The sequence below is a fragment of the Scaptodrosophila lebanonensis genome, unplaced genomic scaffold, assembly GCF_003285725.1.
Source record: "Scaptodrosophila lebanonensis strain 11010-0011.00,11010-0021.00 unplaced genomic scaffold, SlebRS2 tig00000043-arrow-pilon, whole genome shotgun sequence".
Lineage (NCBI taxonomy): Eukaryota > Metazoa > Arthropoda > Insecta > Diptera > Drosophilidae > Scaptodrosophila > Scaptodrosophila lebanonensis.
In genome coordinates, this window is record NW_022060545.1 from 11,728,608 (window position 1) to 11,756,138 (window position 27,531).

At 37.5% G+C, this 27,531-nt stretch overlaps 4 protein-coding genes and 2 long non-coding RNA genes across 6 annotated transcripts in view; 5 read left to right on the plus strand and 1 right to left on the minus strand.

The window, feature by feature from the left end:
* Nucleotides 1-13,206, plus strand: part of LOC115622891 — a 120,976-nt gene extending 107,770 nt beyond the window's left edge. The window contains exons 4-5 of the long non-coding RNA XR_003995362.1: nucleotides 7,230-7,363; nucleotides 12,973-13,206. This is a non-coding gene — a long non-coding RNA (uncharacterized LOC115622891). The remainder of the gene's footprint in view (nucleotides 1-7,229; nucleotides 7,364-12,972) is intronic.
* A 2,336-nt stretch (nucleotides 13,207-15,542) lies between these two features.
* LOC115622809 (cyclin-dependent kinase 20) lies at nucleotides 15,543-17,588 on the plus strand. Its single transcript, XM_030516877.1, has 5 exons — nucleotides 15,543-15,619; nucleotides 16,272-16,609; nucleotides 16,660-17,195; nucleotides 17,262-17,385; nucleotides 17,450-17,588. The coding sequence occupies exons 2-5, from the start codon at nucleotides 16,406-16,408 to the stop codon at nucleotides 17,474-17,476; spliced, it is 891 nt and encodes a 296-aa protein (XP_030372737.1). The 5' UTR covers nucleotides 15,543-15,619; nucleotides 16,272-16,405; the 3' UTR covers nucleotides 17,477-17,588.
* LOC115622814 lies at nucleotides 15,647-18,244 on the minus strand. Its single transcript, XR_003995360.1, has 3 exons — nucleotides 18,211-18,244; nucleotides 17,431-17,511; nucleotides 15,647-15,821 (listed from the first exon to the last, which is right to left on the minus strand). It is a non-coding gene; the product is annotated as an uncharacterized LOC115622814 (long non-coding RNA).
* A 1,534-nt stretch (nucleotides 18,245-19,778) lies between these two features.
* Nucleotides 19,779-20,434, plus strand: LOC115622813. Its single transcript, XM_030516880.1, has 2 exons — nucleotides 19,779-20,063; nucleotides 20,131-20,434. The coding sequence occupies exons 1-2, from the start codon at nucleotides 19,836-19,838 to the stop codon at nucleotides 20,323-20,325; spliced, it is 423 nt and encodes a 140-aa protein (XP_030372740.1). The 5' UTR covers nucleotides 19,779-19,835; the 3' UTR covers nucleotides 20,326-20,434.
* Nucleotides 20,435-22,358: 1,924 nt separating this feature from the next.
* LOC115622477 lies at nucleotides 22,359-23,625 on the plus strand. The gene is made up of 4 exons (XM_030516421.1): nucleotides 22,359-22,586; nucleotides 22,646-22,906; nucleotides 22,970-23,248; nucleotides 23,401-23,625. The coding sequence occupies exons 1-4, from the start codon at nucleotides 22,359-22,361 to the stop codon at nucleotides 23,623-23,625; spliced, it is 993 nt and encodes a 330-aa protein (XP_030372281.1).
* Nucleotides 23,626-23,981: 356 nt separating this feature from the next.
* On the plus strand, nucleotides 23,982-26,444 carry LOC115622807. Its single transcript, XM_030516875.1, has 3 exons — nucleotides 23,982-23,999; nucleotides 24,799-24,902; nucleotides 24,965-26,444. Exons 2-3 carry the CDS (start codon nucleotides 24,807-24,809, stop codon nucleotides 26,402-26,404), a joined length of 1,536 nt encoding a protein of 511 aa, XP_030372735.1. The 5' UTR covers nucleotides 23,982-23,999; nucleotides 24,799-24,806; the 3' UTR covers nucleotides 26,405-26,444.
* The last annotated feature ends 1,087 nt before the right edge of the window (nucleotides 26,445-27,531 follow it).

Genomic DNA, 27,531 nt, shown 5'->3' on the forward strand with positions numbered 1-27,531 from the left:
ACTCTTGGCTCTTTCGTGGTACCATAAAATCGAGCATCAATTACCGAGCCCATCAATCAATTTGGACAGCAATTGGAAGTCGAAAAATCAATAGCTGAAAAAAGTGGGTGCACGCAATACTGCGGGCAAGGACTTAAGTTTAAGTGAGTTCCGTTACTTTGCGACTTCAACTCGGCACACCTGCGTCCATTAAGGCTAATCAATGTTTAACAGAGGGGCGAGCATGAAATGCGTCTAAACATCAATCAAGGAGGTTAACATGCGCCGATTAGGCGTTTTCTGGGCCAACAACTTGTCACTCAAAAGGTGCGTCAAATGTCAAATAGCGTCAAATTATGCATTCGGACTAGACACACACACATACACACATACAGCTATATCTATATATTGTCGTATATACGCGTATATACCGTATTTATCGGTGTATACCTAATCAGCAAGCAGCAATCTAATTGACATAGAGCCGACATTAGCCGCAGCTTAAGACGCTGGCCAGCTACTGCTTATGACGACCAACAGCATGGGCAGCTCCCAAGCAAACAAATGCACTCAAAAAAATTAAAAATTGTATGTCTTGTCTGTAAAAGAAGGGCTAAATACTATGATATGATGATTCGGTGGGAGTCTTTTTAGTTTGCCTAATAATCGATGGCTGCTTTCGTAGTAGAATGAGAATTTCTGTTTGAAATGGTTTTAGATTTGGTTTAAAAACTTCCTATAATAGCCAGCAAAAAACGAATACTATATAGCCTTTAAGCAACAATTCTTTCTAAGGGCATGTCTAAAATCCAAGTTAGAGGCAATCTGTCCTTAATTGGTTAATCACATAAAGTGCTCAAAACATTAATCCCTAAGCCCGGCACAATATATACTTGTAGACAATTTTTCTTAAAATTTTTGGCAATCATTTGCCTCTCTGAGGCTGTTAAATATTTTGAGTGTATGCCAACATATGTTTATGCCGCACGCTTATCGCACATCTTTTGCCGATATTTATTGACGAGTTCAAGAGTTCAACTGCAGCTCCTACTGCAGTTGTTGTTGTTGTTGTTGGCGCTGCTTAATCAAGCCCAGCTAAGCGGCTTAGCGGCTTGTTGCGTTGGTGTTGGTGTTGGTGCTGGTGTTGGGGATTGGAGTCTATTCATTAGCAGATTAAACAGCTGCGCCGTCCTCTGCTGTTTGCAACAATGTTGCCGCAACATATGAGTACAAACATAGTTGGCTGTGTTGCGGATGTCAGAACATAAAATCGAGCAGAGTGAAAGGTGATTGGAAGAAGTCTTTTTTAGCAACGATCATCAAACGAAAAAAGCACCTGACAGACAGGCAACAGTCACACTCACAATGGCAAAAAGTACAGTGAAACCTGCTGAAATGTTTTAATAAACTAAACACGAGGAAATACTTAAATGATAGCGGGCTCCTCTTTGTAGTTGACTTACTTCTGTCAACACATTCGTACGGATCAAAACTAAGTTTCAGATATGAGCATCACTCTATTTTATTAATTTAGAAATAAATAAATGGAAACTACATGACACGTTTAGTGTTTTTCAAAATTGTTGTGAATTATTTTGTCACATTGTAAATGTATAAAAATTGTCAAAATAATCTGAATATATTGCTGTTGTAAAACTATAGAGTACAAACAAAAATTCGATTGAGTCTGGGACTTATGCTTTAAATACTCATAGTACTTTTCCACCACCTATGGTTCTTCATTTCATGCTTATACCAACTCTGAGTAAATACTTGGCAATGCAGACTATTATGTAAGCTAAGTATTTAGCAACTGATTTCAAAAACTATGAGAATTAAATAAAACCAGTTTACAACTCAAACGAATTTATATTAAAAAAATCCTTTGTCTTCATCTTTCTTTGTCCAGCCATAATACAAAGAAAAGCTTATGACAAATTTGACTCTCAAATGGGGGAATATTCTTTCCTTAAAACTCCTCAACTCACAACTGGTCGAGCTTGGCTTAAAATTTTATGAAATTGTAACAAAACCAGAGGTTTCACTGTAACTGTATGAAAGAGGTCGACATTTCTCAACACATGCGGTCATAAACCAAACAATTTAAGGTGAAAGGTGCTCAGGTGGAAAAAAAAACGATGGGGAAAAAATACACAAAAAAGTAACCACAAAGACCTGCAGACATGGAAGCTAAAGAAAAATGTCAGAAAATGGCTTGCCTATAATTAATTTGCTGTTGCCGCTGCAGTTGTTGCTGGTGTTGTTGTACTGCTGTTGTTGCTGGCAGTCAAAATCAGAAAAGTCACTTATGACTGACACTTTGCATATGAATATGAGCAGAGGAGACTATCAAGCTCCACGCTGACCGACCAACCAACCAACCAATGAACTGCAGTCAGCAGTCAACAGACTCAGGTAGTCATCAACTGGCAACCGCAGCCGCTGCAGATGAAGATGACGATGGCGATGAAGATGACGACCCAGACATGCCGTGACTTATGATTTTCCTTTCAAGTTTTTCACGTTGATTTCGCGTGATTTACGCCAACAAACGTTTGCAGAAAAAGTTATGAGCATTTGATTTACGATGATGCCTGACGCCTCGGTTCGGGTTCGAGCCAAACGTCGAGTGTTGGGTTTCACATTTTGAATACCCTTCACATAAAGGGTATGTTTTACTTGTCACATAAGTAAGTGGAAAAGAAAGAAATTGATGCCTTCTGTCTAATGGTACAATCACCAATGTGTATAAAACTTCTTCTTCACTCAACATAGCTTGGAAAAAAAGAGAGTTGAAATTTTGACTCTAGTTTTATTGTCTTTATGCTTGACAAAGCACGGAAAAGTTGTGTCCCAATTGGGGAAGTATACTTTCCCTAATACTTCTAGCCCAAGAAATGGTTGATTAAAATAAAACCAATTTCAAACGAATCAACTATTGCAGTCTTTCAAAAATATTTTCAATTTTAAAAGTATGTTACAGTACTCAATAAATTAATTTTATAAAACCACTTCTTCATTGCCTTTGAATTAAATCTTTCTCTGACAAATTGTTTATACACATTATTAAAATGTTCGTTCATTTCTGAAAAACCATGGCTTGCCAACTCAAAAGAACCAATACAGGTACAATTATCAGGAGCATTTGATTTTGTAGAAATTGAATCTATTATATCAAATGGTACATGTATAGAATTTTTAAATATTCTTAAAGCTGTGAAATGTTTGGAAATCAATTTTAACAAATTGTTAATTAGTCAGTTGTATCTCATTAAATAAGTCATCTCATTTGAAAACAACAGAATGGGGCTAGAGTTCGATTAAAATTGATCGAGTTTTCTCATTTGTTGAATTATTTTTATGTTGAGATTCTATCGAATTAATTTCCATATTTTTAAACAGCGAGTGATTTCATTTCAGATTTCCAGCAAATTTTTATAGTACTTACTCTTTTCTCTGAAAATCAGTAAAGGGAATATAATTTTGAAATATGTGATATTAATTTTTGTTTTAAATAATAGAGTAGATTTCCAGAACCAGATGTCATTGAATTTTCATTTCCTATTTCTCCGATTTTTCAACAACTTTTTAAAACAGTTTCTTTGTAAAGAAACATAATGAAGGGCATATAAATTCGGTGCGGACGACAATAAAACCGTTTGTAAAATTATTTTTCTGGCGCTTTTTGCCGTCAAGTGCGCGCTCCATGCATTGGGCGTGCGCTGATGGATTTGTCAAGTTTGTGGGTCACACTGCTGTTGGAAAATGGACAGCCTGGCCAGGGGCGTGCAGGCTGTTGGTGGAGGGGGGCAAGAAGGGAGGGGTGGCTGCTCAGGGAGTCAGCGCGACTCGCACATGGCAATTTCGTTGAATTTCCGCCAGCCGATGATTACTCAAAATCACAGCTAGCCACATGTCGTGTGAACGAACTGCCGGCGACTAATTGCGGTAACTAAGCAAAAAACAAAAAACAAAGAAAAAAGTAGAAATAAATAGTATAGAGTTAAGTGCTGAAACATTCATAATTTTTGCACAAAAGTTGCACGGGTGCTAGTGCCACCGATTCTAGAAACCAGTTGCCACCATCCAGTATCCGGTGTCTGTGGCAATATTGTCGGGGGGGCCTTTGCCACAGACAAGCTCAACGTGGTGGTGGTGATGGAGGCGATGACGGTGGTAATCACGGTGGTTGCTGCCATGGCGTGGGAGACGAATTAAATGCAGCTGATAAGCTGAGATACGTAAAATTATAATTAATATGGATTGCAAATTAAATGAAAACGATTGTGGATAAGACTTTGACGACAAAGTTTCTAGCTGAACACGTTTCTCTTAAAATTTACTTTTATTAAAAAAAACTTTTGACGTGAAATTTAAATTTGATATTATTTATTAGTTGATAACCTGTATTTATATATATTCAGTTAGCATTGGTATTGCCATAAAAAATAGTTCCAAATTGCCATTCTAAAAATTTGTAATAACAACAGCTTCATTTTATTTCATACTTAAATAAGATCACAGCTGTTTAAATTGAAACTCTAGAATATAGTAAGATGTGAAATACATTTAGAAGAAGTTTGCCGACCTTTCAAGCATTCAATGGTATTTAATTTTGCCTGATTTAGAAATACTTGTGACATTTTTCAAACCTCCCATGTTCTCAGCTTATTAGAGCTCTATAGGAACAAAAATCTTAGTTTAGAATAATATTTAGCTAACTTGTTCATCTACAACCTAACTGAAATATCCATAGTGTTTCGGTCACCAATACCTTAAACAGCCAGGAGATGATCCCACGAAACGATATACCATGTCCGTCCGTATGAAAGCCGAGAACTTTTTGAACCAGAGAACCGAGAACATTGCGAACTATATAGTAGCTAGTAACACCAGTCTTTGTGGAAGAAAGAATTAATATGTCCGTAAGAGCTTAGTAGTCTTTAAGGATTCCTGAATATGTGTTTGATCTATAAGAAAACACATTGGCCTCCAAAAGGGCACGTGCTCGGCAATAGCCCAGGAATGCTGTATCGGGAAAGGTGCTGTATGGTACTTTCAGGCCTCATTAAGAGAGCAGTACCATTACCAGGCCATGGCTACGCCCATTTGAAATAAGTTTTTGAATCAAAATTCAGATAACCCCTAGAAAAAGGATATGCAGAAAACTGCAATCTTTTTGGCTAGAGAACGATTAGGGAAATTAAATAGCAGATGCTGGCAAGATTGAAATAGAATTTTGTTTCTACAACCGACTTAGACGTCTAGAGCTGTTAAGCCAGCAAGTCTGAACATAGGGGCTTCTTATCACTTCGTCTAACCACGCCCAGGGCACACATACTATATTTTTCCTCGAGGCGTTGCTCGAGGCGATTAAAATGTCTGGAAGTCAAACGGCCCCTTTGCAACACAATACCTGCCTCATCATTAGGGGCAACACGAACAAGATTCTCACACACACACACAGACACACGCACACATGGGGAATGCAAATATTGACTCTGACGTAATAATGTCACAGCTTGCCTCACGACTTGGAGAGTTGGTTGCCACGACTTTTGTTCGTTTAGGTTTTGGCGAAGCCGCTGCAGCATTAATCACAACCCCTAATTGAGGCAGCCCTGCAGTTGTTGCTGTTGTTGTTGCTGTTGTTGCTGCCTACCCCTGACGGCGGCGCCAAGGACGCGCAGCCGTCGCAGCGTTGATCCTGACAGGCGTGTTGACTTGAAGCACAAAAACAAGATGAAAAAAATGCGCGAAAATGCAGCTGATGATGAGCGAGTTCGTCGGCATCGTGGGAATTATTTTTTGGCAGCAACACCGCAGCAACCCTTCGTGCCTCTTAAGCGTTGCAAGCTGCGTGACAACAACAACAGCGCACAATAACTTCATACAGCTGTGCGACCTCAATGATGGTCAATCAGCTGCCGCTGCTGGCTAACCCTCTCCGAAAGTACAGTTGCCGCCAAAAGCCTGAGTCGCTTTCGCCCACAACTGTAAGGCTACTACAAGTATATAGAGATTGATTGGCTGGGGGCATCGTGTGCGGCACGTGATGCCGTAAATTGTGGCGACAAATGTCGTCACTGGACGCATGCGCAGCTACAAATGCAACACAAATGTATCTGTAGCGGCAAATCAGTCCAATTAAAAATAATAAAGCGAAGCTAGCCAAAGCGATCGATCGAAGCAACAAACAAACAAACAAACAATTCGAGACTAGAGACTAGAGACTTGGAACTAGACACTAGAGCTTGTTAGTGAGTCGTAAGTAGCTGCTGCCTAGATTGAAGATTGCACCCAAAACAATGGATCGGCGCAATGCGTGGGAAAGCCAACAAAAATTCCTTCCTAACCAACTCCACTCCAACTGCCTTTCTGGCTTTGCACCTGCCGCGCCCCAAGCCAAACAAAAAAGTAACCAAAATAAAACTAACTTGCGACAACTTTACTTAGCCATATGGGTCTTAAATATAGTCGCTACACTGCAAGAAATGCAATTGGTTTTCAATTTAGAATCAAAATAGTTAGAAATGTGCTAGTAACATTTTGTAATTTAAAAAAAATAATAATAAAAAACAAATATGTTGTTTAGAAGGAAATCGAATTTCACGTCTTTGTGATATTCAATAATTCATTTGTTGTTTTAATTCGGAACTAAGAATAGTTAAGTTAGTTAAGCATTGCTTCGCATCATTTCCATATACAATCCATAACATAAAAAGCCAAAAAGTTCAGTATGGACCGCACAAATAAAGCTAAAATTCTCAGATTCGGTTCATTCGAAATGAATCTAACAGTCAATGAAAACAAATGTACTATATAGAAGCTAACTTCTTTTTATGTTAAAAATGCTTGATATTATAACAGAATAGTTTATAATTCAGTGTCCCTTATTTCTTAAACATTTCACTATACATATGTATGTATAAGATCCAGTCTCTTCTGAAAAACAAACTAACAAAATGGAGCTCTAAGGGAATTAGAATAATAAGTAAAATGTATTTGATATCTGATATGTACTATAGACGAAGAGATCGAACTAACTGGTCTGATATTTCAGCCTTTTCTATTATTAAGATTCGCTCTTGAATGTTCGTCTCTGCCCGAATGCTTGAATCTCGAATACTATTGGAGCTAAAAGCAAATGCATTAGATTTAATAACTCCCGTATAGTTTAAGTAATGTATGGCAGCATTTAAAAAAACATATTAATTTTACAATAAGCCTTTTCAAATTATTTCTTCTAGTGTGTGGAAATGTATTTGCCTGCTGCCGCGAGTTGGCAGAAATCGTGATCGAATCAAAGCGCTGCCATAAAATTGTGGAATTCTAACAGCAATTTGAGTGCAACACGAACATGGACAACAAACATGGACAGGCGGTAAGCAACATTTGACTGGCTAGTTGGCCTGCTGCCCCTACCTCCTACCTCCTGCCTCCTCCCCCCTTGCCCCTTGAACTGCATTTGGCACGAGCTCATTAAGCGTCATTTATATGCAACATGAGAGCCATGACCAAACGCACGAAAACAGACCCCGGCCGGGCGACTACTGTTACTAGAGAGGAACCCCCCTAGTCCCGACCCTACCCCACCTATGCCCACTACAGCCTCTCAAATGCTAGTCAATGGGTTTGAATTTAATTTTTTGCACCGTTGACAAGTTGTTGTCGTTGACTAAATGATTTACTAGCTCTCGAAAGACAGAGACAGAGACAGAAACAACTACAACTAAATAAATGCGCCACCACCTGACTGGGCGCCTAATGAGCCGATAGAATAAATATACTTGTAGTGTGTACTTCAATTGTTGCATATGTAGAACATATTCGTATGCATATACACGAACTTATATTTATTCAAATGGGCAGACATTTCATCAGCCACCTTCACGTACTGCTCGCAGTAAGTATATTCCTTGGGCCGAGCTGTCAACGCAGGCGCAGAAGTTAATCAGCCGAATCAGAAGTGTGCCAACCGTTTGGGCCCCCACTGTACGGGTAATAGACGCGCCGACTCAAGGATTGTAACAGCTAAGCTGACTTGGCAAAATACATAAGTCGGACGAGCTATATAGACACTGCACATATACTTGTATGTTCTCGTACTTATATGTCTGGTCTATGACTCGCAACAAGGTGAATATGCCAAAGCTCAAATGCAATGAAACAATCAATCAAAGCGCTGAAAAGAGGCTTGTCAGAGACCAGTTGGGAGTGGGATAAAAAAATAAAAACAGCAGTAAGAGCAACAGCAACAGTTGCTGCCACAATCGCGTAACGGTAACGCAAAGGTACAAAATCAAATTACCAGCAATGATTAATCAATCAACACTAGCGCTTATACTACATACATATGTGAGAGATCTACAGTAGGGGCCATAAGTATTTCAATAGAAAAATTGGGAAATAATTAATGGAGATAATAAATTCGTTAAAAAAACGAGACAAAAAATGATGGTGGGATTAAATTAAAAAGTGATAAACAGAAGATAAGTACATAAGTAATCCACCATAATTGTGAGCATTTCAACTGACATTTGCAAATTAAAAGTACACCTTCTTCTAATATTAATAATTCTGAATGACGAGTTTATATTATTCTTGTCCAATTATGGACTCTGAAACCACTAGCAGCTAATTACCTCTTTCTATAGAAGGACAACAGACGGATTCTACTGTCTAGATTATAATGATCTTGCTCAAAAGCTCTCGAAAGAGCTCTTGCTCTCTTCTTCACTTTGTTTTCCTATTCCCCTGAAATGTGTGGCATTTTTTCGTTTTCCGCGAAAATCCCTCATTGCCCTCATCAGCTTACGAAAATTTGATAATTTGGACATTTATTCGGACATCCATTTCATTCTTATTGCAGACTCTGCTAAAAGCTATTTCAAAAATTCACTTAACTGAACTGTAACTGAGGCTATATATTGAGGATTTACTATATTTAAATAATAGTACAAACATAAAGCTTGATTTGATATTTTAGGCAACTGATATTCAGCTCATCAGTTTGGGATAATAAGAATAGTCTATAAGAAGTGTGCCACATTTCAATTACGATACAATTTATCGATAAATTGAAAAATGCACGACCGGCTTGCATGTAGATGTTTCGATACCTATTCGATGAGAGAGTGGGGAAACCGGGGTTGTATTCTTAAGCAGTTAAGGGCCGTTGTTTATCAAATGATTACCATCCCTTAAAGGAATGTAAGTCGAAGGGAAAACATCGATGCATCGCAAAAAAACATCGATGCATCGCAAAAAAACATCGATGCATCGATGTTTTAAAAAATTAACTTTCCATAAAAAAAAAAAACGATTATTAGGAGGAGAACATCAACTGCGATGTTTGAGATAATAATCATAGAATTATACTTAATGTTGTTAATCAAAAAAGTACTCGTAATATTGACTTTTGATGACTTGTATGGCTTACTTAAAAAACTGATTATATACAGTTTTAAAAACAACGACCTACACCTTTTAAACATATTAAGTGTAATATAATATACGAAAAAAAGAAGTTAAAATACAAACTAAAATGTATATTACAAAATACACATTTTAATGAAAACATCAAATAATTTATATTACAAATATACCTTCTTCGGTAAACCACACAAAGAAATGTGACCGTCCAACAAAACATGAATAATGTTCGATGTTTGGACAAACATCGATAGATCGACGATGCAACGTTACCAAAAACCATCGGAAAACATCGAAGCATCGTGGTAAAAACATCGTCGATGCTCGATATATCGATGTTTTTTTACATCCCTTTAACGGAGGCACTGCCTAATGTTTTCTGTTTCTAGATTAATGTTGTTGTACTTCCAAGAATGCCTTCCATACTTAGCAGCCTTCAATGTCTCTCAACATCCATACTAGTAGTATGGATTTCCTTGGCCCTCTTGCAAATGTTTGTCAGCACACTTTTCACTCGCAGTGTGCTAATATTCTGCACATGAATATAAACGTACTTATGTTCGTACGAGTATGTATGTACATATACATACATATATGAAAAGTATGCTTTAGCCATGGTCGTGCCACATGTGGGTGTGGGTGTGGGTATGGGTCTGGGTCTGAACTGAACACCAATCCGAGGTGGGTGCGTTCTCACAGCTGGATGCCAAACTGGCAGTAATCACGATCGGTCCAGCAGCCAGCAGCTGAAAGAACAGCAACAAAGAACGCACACATGCCTCTGAAATGCTGTACACACCTGCAAAATGGCCAAAAGACAGAGGCCAGGTAGCTTCTTAGAGCTCCACGTGTGCGTTCCACCAACGACTTGGTCGCTTGGCCATTGCAATTGGCAATTTGAAATCAATGCGCGCGCCTGCAGCCTGTCTTTTACGTCTCCAGTCCCCAGCCCCCACCCTCCCCCTCTTTCTGGAGGTAGCTTCTTCCCTAAATGGTCGTCGGATCGGATGGGGCCGGTGACGGTGATCTGTGGAAGAGACAACAGATCGCAAGGCAAGAGTTCGATCGTGCCAAAAATGGGTTTGCAACTGGAATTCGCTTTTAGCCAGCGACAGACGTACTCTACTCGTACACTCATGTGTATGTGCAGGTGGTGATTGCAACAACAACAACAACACCAACATCACCAACAACAACAACTACAATGTTGGCAGCTGCGCGCTCTAAAGTTGGTGTGAACAACTACTAGAAAGTTTTGGAGTTGCAGCTCAAGTTGGTGGCTTCGTCGTGAGAATCAGTGCGATGTGGCTGGCTGGCTGACTAGCTGGCTGCCTGGCTGGCTGGCAGCCTGCCTCCTGCAATTTATTGGTTTGTTAGCCAAAATAAATGCCTGGTGATTTCTATTTATGGCCAACTAATGAAAATTTGACAAATAGCAAATGGGCAAGCAATGCATGTTCCCAGACCAATTGCATCGATCATACATAGAGCTGAGAGCAAAAAAAAAGATAATTAAAAAGGGATAGAGGGAGGGAAGAGAGGGAGCAATACGATTATAATGAATACATTTTAGAAATCAATTAAGAAGTCAATATAAAATAAAAGTGTTATAAATAAATGCCCAAAGAAATCTTCAAAGAACTTCAAAGAATAATTTGCATTGAAAAGTAACTGCCACGAAAGACTGTCATATCCGAAAGCTCCATCTTAGTATTGGTTTGAATTGAAGAAACATTACATTCGTACTTATAGAAATAATTAGAATTTTGTACAAATTATTTGCCAGTCTGGCCACAGCTTTAAATGCTACTATTTATCGTAATCCCAAAACAAAGTTAGTAATAAACTTGTGAACATAAATGACCCTTCCCGGCCACATCCCATTCGTCCAGGCCAAAAGCATAAGCATCTCAATAGAAAGAAAGAGAGAGGGAGAGAGAGAGTGACCATAATTATAGTCTATTCATGAAATGTAGAAGAGTATACAGGGTGCGCCATCTTTTATGTCTTTATGTAAATATTGAATAACTTTGTCATTAGTGAACCGATTGACTTGAAAACCTCAGTTCAAGAAATTGTACAGAATCAAATTAAATAAAAATATCTCATACTTGAAAATCGGTTTATTTATTTTGTTTATTGTTTGTTTATTTTCAAAGATATTCAATGTTTACATACCGACATAAAAGATGGCGCACCCTGTACATATTAGGTTTGCGCGAGATGAAAATTTTAACAGGCGGAAGGAGGTGTGGCAGATCCCACAAAATGCATATATTTTTGATCAGGATGACAAGACGAGTCGATCTAGCCCTGTCTGTCTGTCCGTCCGTCCGTCCGTCTGTATGATCCCCTAGATCTCCAAGACTATAAGAGCTAGAGACACCAAATTTTGCACAAAGATGCCTTATGTGTTTACGCTATACGAGTTTGTTTTATTTATTTATTTGTTTTAATTTCTAAATTTATACTACACATGTACAGTGTATTTCAAAGTCGGGGCACCCGACAAGCTTTCGGCTTGCATTGACAGCCCGACTGACAAACTGACAAACTGACGAGCTGACGAACTGTCCAACTGCCTAACTGTCAGTTGTATAACTGACTGACTGATGGAAGGCGAGCAAAGTTTTGTGCACGTGCGCAGTGGCCGAAAAGAAAATATCCCAAATGCATATCGAAATAACGAACGACACAACTTCCGGCAACTTTCTGCAGCCGACAAACCAACAAAAGTCAATTGATTGACATGCAGGCGAGCAGAGGGGCCGGCGGCGGCGGCGGGCGGGGCGCTGGCGCACAGGGGGAGGGATCAGGATTAGTTTCAGAGGCAACGGCGGCAGCAGCAGCAGCAGCTCCAGCCCGTCAAGTTCAAAAGAAAAAATATCGCAGCAGTTTCTGTCGATTTATTGCTCGACTCAAATGGCTGGCGTGCTGCAGTTATATTTTCTGCTTCTCTTTTTTTTTGGCCCACCAACATTACCAATACTCGTACCAACATTATCCAGTCAGTCAGCCAAGTCGTGACCCACGAGCGTTGAACTTTTCAAGTGGCGGCAGTTGCTTGTATGTTGCTGTAGCTGTTGTTGTTGTGGTTCGATGTTGTCTTGGCACTGGCACCCGTGTGGCTCGCTTAGTTGGCCAATAAATCGCTTTATGGCCCAAAGGCAGCGCCGCCACACATTTAAACGAAATGAATTTAAATCTGCCAGCACGAAAAGCAATTTTCAAACATGAGCCCGAGCGTTATTTTTGGCGCGCAAATTATTGTGGGAGCAGCGTTTGTCTGACAACCAAAAACTGACGAACAATTTTTGGCCAGAAGCCTCCTGGCCTCAGCCGCCTGCAGCCCGCAGCTGGCCAAGTTAATGAAGCCATTTGAAAGCGTAGCACTCATAAAACTCCAAAAACTGCAGATCCTGATTTATATATGCAGCCTTTTCCCACAGTTTTTCAATATTGCCAATATTGTGTATTGTACTTGTATGTATATGTATTGCGTTGCATTGTGTTTTCATTTATGTCGACATTATTTAACTGTAATACTCTTTTTTACAGATTCGGACTATTTGGGCGACCTCTTTCACAATCAAGATCATCTCTACAATGCATCCCTTCTGATAATCTGTGACATTTTCATGAACGTTGGATCCTGCAACCAAGAGAACCTGTTTCGACGCCTTTGTTTATTAAACAATTTAATCTAAATTTCATTAAACTTAAAGTATATTTCTTAAAAGCTTAAACTCATCTGCCAGTTCTAGAAACGTATAAAATTAACTAAATTCAGAACAGCTGTGTATTATTTTAAATATTTATCGTCCTTTTATTTTGACATTTTTATTTTTGTCAAATAAGTATCGACATGAATATCTTATCGAACTACTCTCAAATCTTAAAGTCCTGATTAATTTAATTTTACTTTTAAGTTTGTATTTGACATCATTATTTGTCTAGATTAGAAAGCAAATACACTTTAATTAAAAAGTTTCGCTAATTTAAATCTTTTTGATATATGTTGTACCGTAAAAAATACTAGAAATTGATGTTTGGATCTTCCTATCTTCAATATTGAACATTTTATTCAAAGTCTATTAATGTTTTGTACACCTTAATAGTTTTTATGCCCAATCTCTTCATTCTCGTATTCATCTGCTTGTTTGTAGAAATTCTAAAATAAAATTCAAAAATTTACAAAATAAAAATGGATTTTAACCATGCGCAAATAAAATTATAATCACAATTATCTAATCCGGGAATTGTCAAAATTTTAGACTTGAATTAGTTGTTTTTTTTTTAGAAAAATAAACAAACATAAAGTTCAAACGTTATCTTAAGTTGTGTGAAAATGTACTTTTATTCCTCTTACATTTATTATTTCAATATATTGTTTTCCCTTTTTTATTTTCTTAATCTCACTTTTAAACTGTAACCGTTTTATGTTCACATCTTAATGTTGCTCCTAAAAGTATGCCACACGAATTTTCATCATAAATGCGATGAGAGACGAGATGTTTGTTTAGCTAAGTATTTAATTAAAAATCTGTTTTCGACATGAAAAAGTACTAATACATCTAGGATAACAAAATAAAGCTCCTTTTTGTCTGTTCAAATGCTTTAGTAAAGGAACTGCAATTCAGGAAAATGTCAAAGAGATTGCACCGCTATGCATTCCTTTATTCCCATTTGAAGCCAAAGTCGGGTCCAGAAGGACGAAAGTTTTTAAAGTTATGTAAACGAATATATAGGGAACATATTTTTGAAAACACTACTAAAGGATACCTTTTTTCCACCAATATTGAAAAATACCCTAAAAATATTTAGTTTGAAAAGCAACGTAATCTAATGAACTACAAATGCAAAGGACATATTTTGAATTAAATAATGCATAAAATGAATTCACGTAGTAATGCAAATCAAAACAACAACGATTCGCAACATCATTTAGCCAATATTTTACCTGCAAGATGCAGTATTGGCATTAAGTATATCGTTGGAAAGGAAAAAAAGGGTCAACTTCGAGAGTAGACATATGTTGCCCAAAATTATGATTCCAATTCCTATGAGTAAGATTTTCAAAACCTCTGGAATATTTCATATTAGACTCGTACATTCAAATTACTGGAAGCGTTCATGCAATTTTTGCATTTTTTTAGTTCCATACCAAAAGACAAGACTGGCTTGGGGACGTAACAGGCGAACATGAGTCCATAATAGGTCGTATCGCCATAGAAAACAAAAACGCGTGCGTAAACAAACAAAACAAAATTTACAGTTGCTTTGCTTAGCGTTGTTTGCTGCCCACCGCATTTGTTTACAGTAGCCAATTCGCCATGCATATATAAGCATCTCTTTCGCACCTAATGCTAGTATCAGCGCTGTCTGTTTACTTTCTGATTATGATGGTTTGCTTGCTACCATTTATGTGCGTCTGGTCTGCCACGTAAGCTGGAATTGAATTTTGTATGGAAGACTGGAATCGAGTGCGATTTCAAAAATCGCCAGTTCCGTACAAAATGAGCGTCTGAGCTGGGTACTACACCAGGCGAACAGAAATCATAGCAAGCAACTGAGTCAGAAAGCAACCTTTTAATATACGCTGCAAGTGCGAAAGAGATGTCGATAGTGTCTGCAATGTGCGCTATATAGCCCACTCTTTCGCACCTGCAGTTACTTTTTACTCACCTGTTTGCTTACTAGGAAATTATGTTCGCCTGGTATTTTCCCCAAACCAGACTCTTGTTTTGTATGGGAGTTGGCGATGTTTGAAATTTCGGACTAGATCCCGACTCCATACGAAATGCAAGTCCGACTTACGTGGAATACCAGGCGAACATAACTGATAGCAAGCAAACTAATAAAAACAGAGAGTAAACAAACAGCCCTAATGCCAGCTAAGGGTGCGAAAGAGATGCATATACAGTGCGAACTCCTCACTGTAAACAAACGACGCTACGCAAAGCAACTGTAAACTCTATCTTGTTTGTTTTGGCACGTGTTTTTGTTTACTATTGAGAGAGAGTCTTATCTATTGATTCATGTTCGCCTGAATTATCGCCCACCACTGCTTGTGTTTTCGTATGGAAGCAACAAACTTTTCGAATAGGCAGGCAGGCAGGCAGGTCGTGTGTGCTTTCGTCCGACTGTGCAGTGCAGTGCGATGGCTCGTTGAAATAGTAATGGGATGGATCTGCTTTGTATCGCGGTATGTAATCTTAATAATACGCATATATTTATGTATTTATTGTTTATTGAACTTTAACAAATTGTAATCATCGGTATGTACGTATGTACATACAAGTAGTTTTACTTAAATAAAGAGGCATTGCTGCAGGCAGTAATTTAGTCCAGTGGGCGCCGTCTGACTCGTGGTGCTCTGACTCTGTCAGTGGTGCAACCGATAGTTCCTGAAAACATATAAAGAGGATAAAGGATTTAGCAACATTATACAAATATGGACAAGTTAGAAATATATCACTAAAAATCAATTGGCTTAGTTTATTCTCTTCGGAAACGGCAATTTGCAAATTCTAGAGTCGCTACAACTTACAATATACAATATATCCTATAACTTTAATGAAAAACATCTTAAGCCCAATAGTCCAAACAGGCTGTAAAAGCTATTTACATATGTATGTATATTTTATTCTTATGTGAGGAAAGCATTTTATAAAGTTAACAAGCAGAATGTTTCACCTGCGCTTTTTATAACAATTTTTCGAAAAACTGGCCAATTCAAAACATAATGTATAATATGTACATATGTATATCGTTATCGAATTAAGGAAAGCAACAGTTGCATAAATAGGTACATCCCCAGAAATATTCTTCACTTAAATTTCTTTTGTTTTGAACAGCTGTTGTTGTTGTGGCCCGTTGCCATGGAGCACATGGAAAACAAAGCACGGAAAATAAAGGAAAATGATGAAAATCTAACGCGTGGGTAAAATGTACAAATTTGTAAATTAAAACACCAGTCGCTTTTGTTAATATGGAGGACTATGCGCCGAGTCGGTACAAAATGTTGGAAAAAATCGGTGAAGGCGTGCACGGTTGCGTGTTCAAGGCCCTCGATTTGCAGCGGGGGAACAAGGAGGTGGCCATCAAAAAGGTGGCGCTGAAAAACAAATTTGGCAATATTTCATTGAATACACTGCGCGAAATAAAAACGCTTCAGCTGTGCAAAAACGAATATGTAGGTGGATGTTAATATTTATGTAAGACATCTAATTGTGTTGTTCACAGATACTCGCCATTCTAGACATATATCCAGATCTCATTGGCCTGTCATTGGTGCTGGAATATATGCCCGATACGCTTTATGGGCGTCTCAAGAGCGAGGCGAATCCGCTGAGTCGCCAACAGGTGCGTAATTTCGCACTAATGATGCTCAAGGGTATTGCCTATCTGCATGAGGCCGGCATTATGCATCGGGATATAAAGCCCGCCAACTTGTTGATCAGCGACACGGACGTGCTGAAGATAGCCGATTTCGGACTCGCCCGCCTTCACTTTCCTGACGAAGAATCGCGACTCTATTCACCCCAGGTCTCCACGCGCTGGTATCGAGCCCCGGAAATACTTTGGGGGAGTCAGAAGTACGGCCCCGGCATGGATATGTGGGCTGCGGGCTGTGTGGTTGCCGAAATGTTGCGCGGAGTGCCGCTCTTTGCAGGCACCACCGACATCGAACAGTTGGCGATTATAATTCGCACCCTAGGCAGTCCCCGTTTGAATGAGTGGCCCGATTTGACTTCATTGCCCGATTATAACAAAATAGGGTACGTTTTTACAAAATATTCTTTAGCTAATCAATTGATCATGATCATGAACTTTCCATGCAATAGATTCCCTAACTCTGTGGGCATCAATTGGGAAAATCTGTTTCCCAGCTGTACACATGCTGTGGAAATAAATCTAGTCTCCAATCTGGTTGTCTACAATCCTAAGAATCGTCTTAGCGCGGCAGAGGTACATGAGTATCGAAACTATGGAAATATGTGCGCCTATGCTTACCAATCTTCTGTATTTTCAGGCAGCACAACATGATTATTTCCGTTAGCTGATGCTGATCTGCGGCAAACAAACGAAAGGCCACTGAAAAATAAACCATAATAATAATATTAATAATCAAATTTCTATTTCGCTAATAATAATAATATTAATAATCAAATGTCTATTTCGCTGTGCGAACTCAATTCGGATATATTATGTAAATACTCGTATTGTCTTTAAAATAAATAGTTTTAAGCCAATGTCAATGTATTTATATTCGCTTTGGGTTTTCAGGTGCCAAATTAGTCGGTTTTAAGAAAATAAGTAAACTAGATTTGAGTTAAAACACGAAATCGGAGAGTCGATCCAACTCAACAGAAGCATATAGAATTAATTATGGGAAGAGATTCTTGAACAAGCTAATTTAAAGCTAATTCTAAATTTCAAAAAGTATGATTCAAATATTATGACTTAAAGGGCTGGTAAAGGCCAGTACAGGCTGAACTTCCTAGGCTTGTTAATAATGGTGCTCTTATATTTTTGATACGGCCAGACAGGCAAATAATTTGTACACAAAAGCAGTAAAGTATTCAAGCAGGCCATAAGAAGTCATAACTAGTTAGATCTATCGTCGATTATTTTTTTTTTTTTTGGCAATAATAACATAAGCTGGATCACATATGTACATACATTTGTATATAGAAATTGTGTGCAATTATTCCCTGGCAAAGGGTGTGGTCAGACATGCAAAATTGGCTAAAATTGGTCTGAATCGGCAAAATATGAAGAATTGCTAAATACCTTGCGTCCGTTAGCATTTCCTCCATTTCCATTCCATGTTCACCATAACCAAAATGTGTTTAAATTTGTAGTGATTGTTGGTCGACTATAAACTGATATAAGTATATTTTTGTTTTCATATATATTGGCCCCGATTTTACTCATTTTAGGATCTAGTTTCCCAAATCCCTTATTTTATTTGGTAAGTCAAAAGGCTTGGCAGAAGTCATTCGTAGTCATTGCTTCGCGACCTTACTCCGCAGCTTTAGCAGTAGTAGTCGACGTTTAATTTATATTTTCTTCCTCTACCATCTATGATTTCTTTTAGAATCTTCGCCTCTAGTAGGCGAATTGTTCAGTTTTGAATAAACTTAACTCGTAATTTGCTTTGTAGTTGAACATTGAAGCGGATATGAAGAAAATCAAATTATTTTAAATGACATAATGGCATAAAATGGGAAATAGCTAAGACATATTATTTCCCTCAACTCCGGGGCTACAATTTGTCTCCGATTCGTGGGAAAATCACTGGCGTGACTCTGGGACCGCTTGTTGTGCAACAATTATTCGGTTCTGGTTTAAATGTTGACCCTTACCCGGAGTCTTAGCAGACTATTCTAAATATTATATACACACACATATATATCTATATGCATATGTAGAATTCAACCCCCCACGCAGGCTAACACCTTGACTGCACATCCGTAGTCCGTTGCGGTCCGCTGCGGCGTCAGAAAGGTGCAACGTCACTTCTGGGTTTTGCATGCAACTACACACATATATACATACATAGATAATAAGACTTCCTGTCGCTTCTCCTACGCATGCGCACCTTCAAATGGGGTTAGAGCCCTAGATAATTTAAAGTTTTCACGGTTGTTGTCGTTTGTAAACGGAACTGCGCAAGATTGGCTGAATGGGTTCGCGATCGTTGCTTCAGCTTGAGAGGTCGGTTAGTTAGCTAACCAAACAATTTTCACACATTCCAGTAACGCAGGTGGTTAATATATGCACATATATTTGGGCCGAAACGGAAATTAAATTCAGTAAACGCTCGATTGGTTTCAAGAGCCAAAAATCATAAGTATTTACTAGCGCCATCTGTAGTGGAGTAGCGAAAGGTAAGTTAGCACAAAACCTCAATGCTACGAAACTAACAACATAGCTGAAGTACATACTTACATACTAGAAATGTAGATTATTGGTGAAAAAAGAGACGTTCGACACGCAAAAAAATTGAAATTATATGTACTGCTATGCTGTTTTGATTGTTGCATTCTTCCAAAGATTTCCTACTAACAACCAATTCCCTTGTGAAAATTATGATGGGGAATGAACACACAATATTAGATTCACAAACAAAGTGAAAAGAGTCTGCCAAGTATTCACAGAAAAAATGCGATATGTCTACTTAATTAGAATTTATCAAAAAGTGTGGAACTCATCTGTCAAACAATCTTTAAATTTGATTAAACTGCATCGTAGTTTATATTTCTCATTTACAAATTTACTAACACTTACGTAGGGCTGCCTAATAAGCCAGCTGTTTTCCGCAGCTAGCACTCACGCACTTGTCAACAGAAGAGCAAGAACCGCACGGATAGACAATATAATTGTGCATATTCTTATTTATTCCTTTTAGTATAATGACGACAAATCTAAAAAATGCATATGAAATGCTGACGAAAGTTAACTCTAGTTTAGAAAAGAATCGAGTTCAAGTGGAAGAATTACGGCAACAAATGCAACTTTTACAAGCAATTGATCGCAAGCCCCTGCTGGAAAATATGAACAAAATTGTGCTGGAACAGCGAAGACTGGTGGTAGTTAGAGAAATCATACGACGCCAATTGAATTCGATTAGAAACAATCATGTAAGTTGAGAAAGCAAATCAATGAAAACTATCAGATCACTGGCATGTACATGTTTTCTTTATACAGATCGATAAGCTTATACTGTCAAACAAAAGCAACGTCAATGAAGACGCCCATCAAACGGGCAATATTGAGAATGAAAAAGATGCAGGGAAATGCCTAAAAGAACTGCTGGAATACGCAGTACTTCAGCAAAACTATCGAGCTACAGCGCTGCTAACTAAAGCACAAAATGCATTCCGTGATGAAAATATAGATTAAGAGACTTCAATAAAGCAACAGTAGGTATAAGAGTTTTCTGATAAAAACTATATTTAAGGGACTGAAAGATTGTAAACAAAAACAATAAACATATGTATGTATTTATTAATTGCCGGCACTTACCATCTGGCTATATTGTCCAAACCTTATCGAACAAAGAGTGGCAGCCCTCCTGTAAGTAGAAGCATATATTTACTTTTGTTTGAAAAACATTATTTTGTTTATTTTTCAATAATAAAAGTGCTATTACATTTTCATTAAAAATGGCACCTGAAACGGGGGCGGCGCCAAATTGGATGAATTACAGAAAACGGTTCACCAAATACCAATTAAGAAAAGACCAACAAACGAGGTAAGGATATTCCATCATGAAAATAAATACATATGTATGTTTAAACTTTATTGTTTTACTCCTTAGAGCTCCGAATATCAATTCGATGTTGTGTCAAAAAGACGGAAATCCTGCACTCAACATTTTTGACACCGTCAATCTTTTGCGTGCTCTACGCAAACGGACTCTAGAAGAGGTTGGAAGGATTTACAAATGTTCCGTGAAGAACATAGCTGAAGTCGCGCATAACAGTCATTAGTCGGTCCTACCTGCGATAACAACAGAATCGAGTCGCCATTTTTTTGAAAACGATTAAATGCTGAAAAATTTGATTCGAGAAGAGGAAAATTTTCTTTGAGATATCCGAGGAGTCGTTTTTAGAATAAACAGCAAGAGTGAATGCATTTTTGAACCTTCCTGACTTTCTGCCCAATCGCGATTGGCTCGACCATTTGAAATCATTGTATAGGTTCAAAAGATTTACTAATTTACCACTGCCGCGACAACAGGAAAGCTTTACTGGGAACCAGTACGAATGGGCCGAAATTACGCTACCAAGAATAAGCAGTATAGTATATATATATATATCGAAATAAATCCAGCAAAATGTTCACCAACATAATGCTAAAGAGATTATGGAAAGCATAAGTACTCACTAATTTTGTTAAAATTTTAACAAATGACTAAGGTGCCTCGAATATAAGATATAGTCGTGCAATTCCTCTTTGTGCAGTCTGATTATGTGAAATATTGGATGTTCGATTTCCACAAATATCAGATTGGTTACAGATCTATACGAGTACGTTATGAATGCGAATCAAGCGAAAGATATGACAGCAACTTGGTATGCTGAGAAGTTTACAAAGTTTGAAAAAACTGTTAATAAAATAGGGACTCTCAATAGTTTACCCATTAGATTGTTGCATTTAGTATCGTTACACCAAATTAAAGCTTAATAAAACTTAAAAGCCTAGCCTACACTATCGTACCAATCACAGGGAAGACTTTTAAAGATAAATTGTTCTTTTAGCGGATCTCCAACAAAACACTGGACTGCTAATGCAAATGGAGAAGGCATTATAAATCCAACCATGATGGAGATGACACGGCGCAGTAAAAAAAATTAATGTTAGCGTAGAATTAAAATCATTTAGTGTAAAATCGGAAGACTAATTGATAAGGGCAAAATAAAAAGCAACGAGGTACACACAACATAAAAGTATTTAATTCTGTGCTTATAATGGAAATAAACAAATAACCATGTTCCCAAATTTTGATTTCTGGTCAACAACTTAATCAAACGACTAGTGGCAGTTCGGCACATTGATATACAAATATCGCACATAACTGAAATTTGCAATAAAATTAAACAAAACTACCAGTTAAGGTATATACATTGAATTTCTGAAAATTAAGTTTTTTCAATTAAAATTGATATTAGACTATCTAACTAAAACCCAATGATACGATGAAATTTTTTCTTTAAATTGTTTTTTATTTTAAGAGAAACGTATAAAATCCTTTTTCCCCTACAGAGCACTGACCAACACTGTTTTAGGGCTGCCATCCAAAAATATTGTTGGAGCCCTTACAAACACCAGTCATCTAAATATTAAATTTGCACATATATATCCTGCAGTTAAAGATTTATGTGCACTATTCTGTTTAATCTGCAGTAACAGCACAACACATTTCCAGCATTATGTCGATAGTGCAAAAAATTAACTGGAACATAAGGAAAATAAACCTAGTTTTGGAAAAGAGACGTCAAACATTGCAATCAATGCGTGCTAAAATGCAACAGGCAACGATTGCTCCAGAGCGAAAGGCCCTTCTGGACAAAATGTATAAAAATGTGCTTGAACAACAGAAATTGTTAAAAGGCAGAGAAAAGCTACGCCTTCATTTACGTTCTATGAGAGACCCTACGGTAAGAATATATTATTCTTCTTAGTCTACTCCATAACTGCTAAAATACCTTTAAAACAGATTTCCGAGCCAGATGTGATAGAAGCGACAAATGTAAAAAAGAGAAGCCCATTTGTTATGAGAATTAAGCAAGTAAATACGGTTTTGGAACAGAAATGTAAAAACTTACACAAAATGCGTGACAGAATGAGGCAAGAGAAATGTACTTCTGAACGGAAAATTCTCGTTGAGAAAATGTATGATCTGGTGCTTGAGAAGAAGAAAATAGAAGATCTTAGAGATAAACTTAATTTTCGTTTAAAAGCGATCCAAAAAGATAAGGTGTGTATTATATTATCCATCCACCTAATAGTTCAAAATATGTCTTTTTAAACTATCAAACAGATCGCAGAGATTGCTGAGATTTCCGAGCCAGATGTACAAGAAACGGTTGATATCAAAAAGGACTGTGCAACTGCTAGGAGGATTGAGAAAATAAATACCATTTTGGAACAGAAATGTAAAGATTTAGACGAAATGCGTGAGAGAATGAGGAATGAGAAATGTATTCCTGAGCGTCAAATTCTCCTTGACAAAATGTATACTCTGGTGCTTGAGAAGAAGAAAATGGAAAATCTTAGAGATCAACTTAATCTTCTTTTGGTAACAAACAAAAATAATGAGGTAGGTCTACTATTACCCAGCTGGCAACTTAATAGTTACAGATATGTTTGTTTTTTTTAACTATTGAACAAACAATAACAACGTATATGATTGGACTGTTTTATCCTGATAGAAACCCTATACTAAAAAATATGTTTTTAACAATTAAACAGATCCTAGATATAACAACTTTTAAAACACACCGGCCACCTGATCGAGATATCATTGCCACACAACAAAACGAAATCGAGACCGCTAGAGATGCCGCCAATTGTATGCAAGCATTGCAAGAATATGCAATGCTCCAACAAAACTTCCGCGCAACTGGACTTCTAATGCAAGCGGAGAAAGCATTAAAAAATACAAATTCTTATCAAGAACACGATGTTACTGTGTAAATAAAAAAAAATAACGTTAATGTAGAATTAAATTAAAAGATTTACTTGGTAATTGATGATATCCTCGCCCTAAGGATGCAAGCCAAATACTTTTAAAGAAAACCAGACTTAAATCCAAATATTTACGTATATTACATACGTACATACATATATATGTAAATAAATGTATTGAACATGTTTCCATATTTCTCTTTCTGGCAACACCACCAACACAAACATATGTATGTTAATTGCGTGGAGTGTCATTTCTGCATATTCTGATTATTTGTTTATAAGTTGCAGCCGTTGTTGTTAAATGTGAAACCGTTTATATGAGGCTCTTGAAAGCTGGACTGAAAGGAGTAAGGGGTTCTCATCTGCTACGGATGTCCGTGGTAAGACAGACAGGCAGCTGCTGGGCCAGGCTGCGTGACAATCACTCAACAGACTTGTTGGCTAGTGAATGACACGGCCACGATTCTATAAATTCAATAATCTTTTACATACATATATACGTATGTATATAGGAACTATAAAAACGCCTCACATTTCACCTGTCGCAGATGCGACATACGCATATAAAATTCTTGTTTACATAGACACAAAACATTTTTTTCGACCGATTCAATTACATCGATAGTATGCGTCGACACCAAAATATTCAACACATCGCACCAGCTCGATATATCGCAAGCAAATATCGCTGTATTGTTGAACATCGGTGTATATCGCACATCTCTACCTTTTTGCTTGGATATGTTGTTGAGAATTTGTGTTGAATATGCCAAAGTCAGGCGCTGAAAGGGTCAGAGCATGGCGTGAGAGACAAAAAGCAAGGCTTGGGACGGATCAAATAAAAAAACGAAGAAAAACTAGAACTGAAATTGAAAGAGACAGTAGAATGCGCAGAAAAGTTAAATTATTACAAGCGAGTTTAGCAGACAACATGAATAATCAAGTGAATGAACCATCAACAAGCACTTTAGCTCCACCACTTCGTGATACAGATGGACATATTGGTAATGGCATGCTATATTCAGACTTTCATAAATTTAAAACTGCACAAATATGTAAACATTAGCCAACAATCCTTGCTGCGTAATCAAAACCACAACAGTCTAAAAAAAAATAGCTCAACATTAATCATTCTTATCGCGTGTCACCTTAATACACCTTTTTATTTTAACATTCCAGAAAGAAAAATGGCAACGCCATCTGAATCCACCGCGGAGAAGCGCAGATATGTGGCCACCGACCGGCTTTCCGCTAAGAAGAGACGACTTAGTCAACATGACCAGGTAAGGATGCATATAAACATAAACAAGTTGATTGTGTCAATATATCTCAAATAATTCCGCAGTCCGTTACTAATGAAATTCAAGATGTGAACAGAAAACTTAGCATTTTGGATAGCATCAATATATTGCGAGCTCTACGCACACAGACTAAAGAGCAGGTAGCCGAAATATTCAGATGCTCGATGCAAAACATAGAAGACATTAACGACAGTAAAACAATAATTCAGCATTCGTACCTACGCCAACAACAAAATCGTATAGCAAAATATCTAATAGTCGATCCAGCGGATCAAAAAAAATTTGAGCACCTGAACAACGTCATGTATGGCCACCTGCAGCACATGCGAACAGTGGATAATTTTCTAGATGGGATGTCAGATGATTTGTTTTTAGAAAATGCAGCAAAAGTGAATGCGTGTTTGGATCTACATTGCTTTGTGCCGAATCTCAAATGGCTCGAAAATTTCAAAACATTGTATAAGTTTAAATCGTTTGATGATTTTCCACTACCCAACGATCAAAACATGTTCCTTGACGAACAATTCGAGTGGGCAGAAATAATAAGGGCTACAAAGGACAGGCAGTATGAAAAATATGAACATCCATTGAGTAAAGAAATCACCAGAGATATGATAGAAAGTTTTCAAACCGCACACGTGGTTGAATTGATACAAACTGCAATTGCTAAATATGTCGACATTGTTCAACAGGAGCACAGTACAGAAAATATTACGTATGTGCAAGCTGTACCGACTTGTGCAATGCGACTGTGTGAAATACTGGATGTTCGATTCAAACAAATCTTAGATTGGCTACGAAAGTATCTATCATTTCTGAGACAAGGTGTGAATACAAACCAAAATGTATATTACGCTACGATTACCGATTTAGATCTGTATTACATTGTTGACCTCTGTCTAACAGAGGAGGTAGCAGAAAAGAAGAACCATTTACTTAATTGGAGGATGCACAGTCCATCCCCCAACACATCTATCAGCAAATCAGTACAAGAATTGAAGTGTTCTACAAGGAGAGCTATTGACGAAATCGACGATGACACTATTCTTGTAAAACAAGAACCTTTAGATATTGACGAAGATTTTGAAGAGCAAAATATTGTGACCTATGATGAAATAATTAAGGAGGAACCATTGGATATGGATGCTAGTCAAGAAATACAAAAACAAAATGAACCCACACTACCAGAGGTTGATGAATGTGCAACTGTCAATAAAGACAGTGATAAAAGCCAAATAGACTGGATCGAGTTTGAAGAGTTCATAAAGGAAGAACCTACTTTCACCGACGTTATTGCCGATAACCCTTTGGTTATCAACAGCCTCTCGGAGGTGCCAACAACCTCTTTCCCACGCACCAATCAGTATAGCATAATTTCCAGTGAGCAGGCAAACTCGCATTTGCAGAAACTGATTACTTATGCCAAAAAATCGGGACGACTAACAATGTTAAAGTACCTGCATTGTATAGAAAATGTACTATAAGTCAGAATTTTCAATAAAATCTCATAGTTTAATTCGAAAACGAGTCGATTTTTATACCCTGTACCCATAGGGTAAGAAGGGTATATTAGGTTTGTGCAAAGTATGTAACATGCAGGTGGAAGCATCTCCGACCACATTAATCAGCATGACGAGAGAAATCGATCTAGACATGTCCGTCCATCCGTGTGGATGAATGAAAGGATCTAAGAAACTATAAAAGCTGGAACGACCAACAAATATTTTCGGAACACTGCACAAATCATCGTTGAAAATTTTTGCTGCCAATTCTCAACTTGTTTAAGCCGAAACATGTAATTTATAAATTTATTAATAAATAAAATCGTTCCATTTTGCATTCAATAAATAAAATTGGTACTTTTTACTATATGACGAAATATATGCATACATACATACATATGTAACTGAACTTTACTGATTGGGGTGTACAAATTTTGTCAAAAACCAACAACAAAATCAACATGGCATTTTCATTCCTATGTAAATTTTAAATATACTTTTAAGTGATAATAATTTTTCCAAATAGACACAAACTTTTTAAACTAATGTAATTATTGAGCATTAAAAGTCGAAGAGCAACATTAACATTGAATAAGAAACATTTCTAAAATGTAATTACTGTCAACTGTATGGCAACCCTGTATGTTATGCTTGTTTACCCATACTAGCAGTTTTTATTACAGTGTTACAGAATTTCTTCCCGATTGTTTATACATAAGGCACTGTATTTAATTTAAATATTCCGCGTCGAGGCGTGTTATATAATAAAAGCAGCTATCTCCTAATCTAAAATACGAGATAGGGAAGCTACATCGTAATTTAAAAGCGAATAATATTAAGCTTGAGGACCTGCGCTACCAATTCAACAGATGAGAACACCCGTGAAATTATTGCCAAAAGTACCAAAGTTCATAGACAAGCATAACAATCTTGTGAAACGCAAAGCAGAATTAATACTTAAATGTAACTCCACTCTGGTTTTGGTAAGAAAATCTCAGCACACGGCAGGATAATTCAGTAATTACATTACTATTTCAGCACAGGAAGTACGCACTCGGGATACTATCTACAATGATATTCAAGACGAAAAATGCTGAACAAGTACAGCG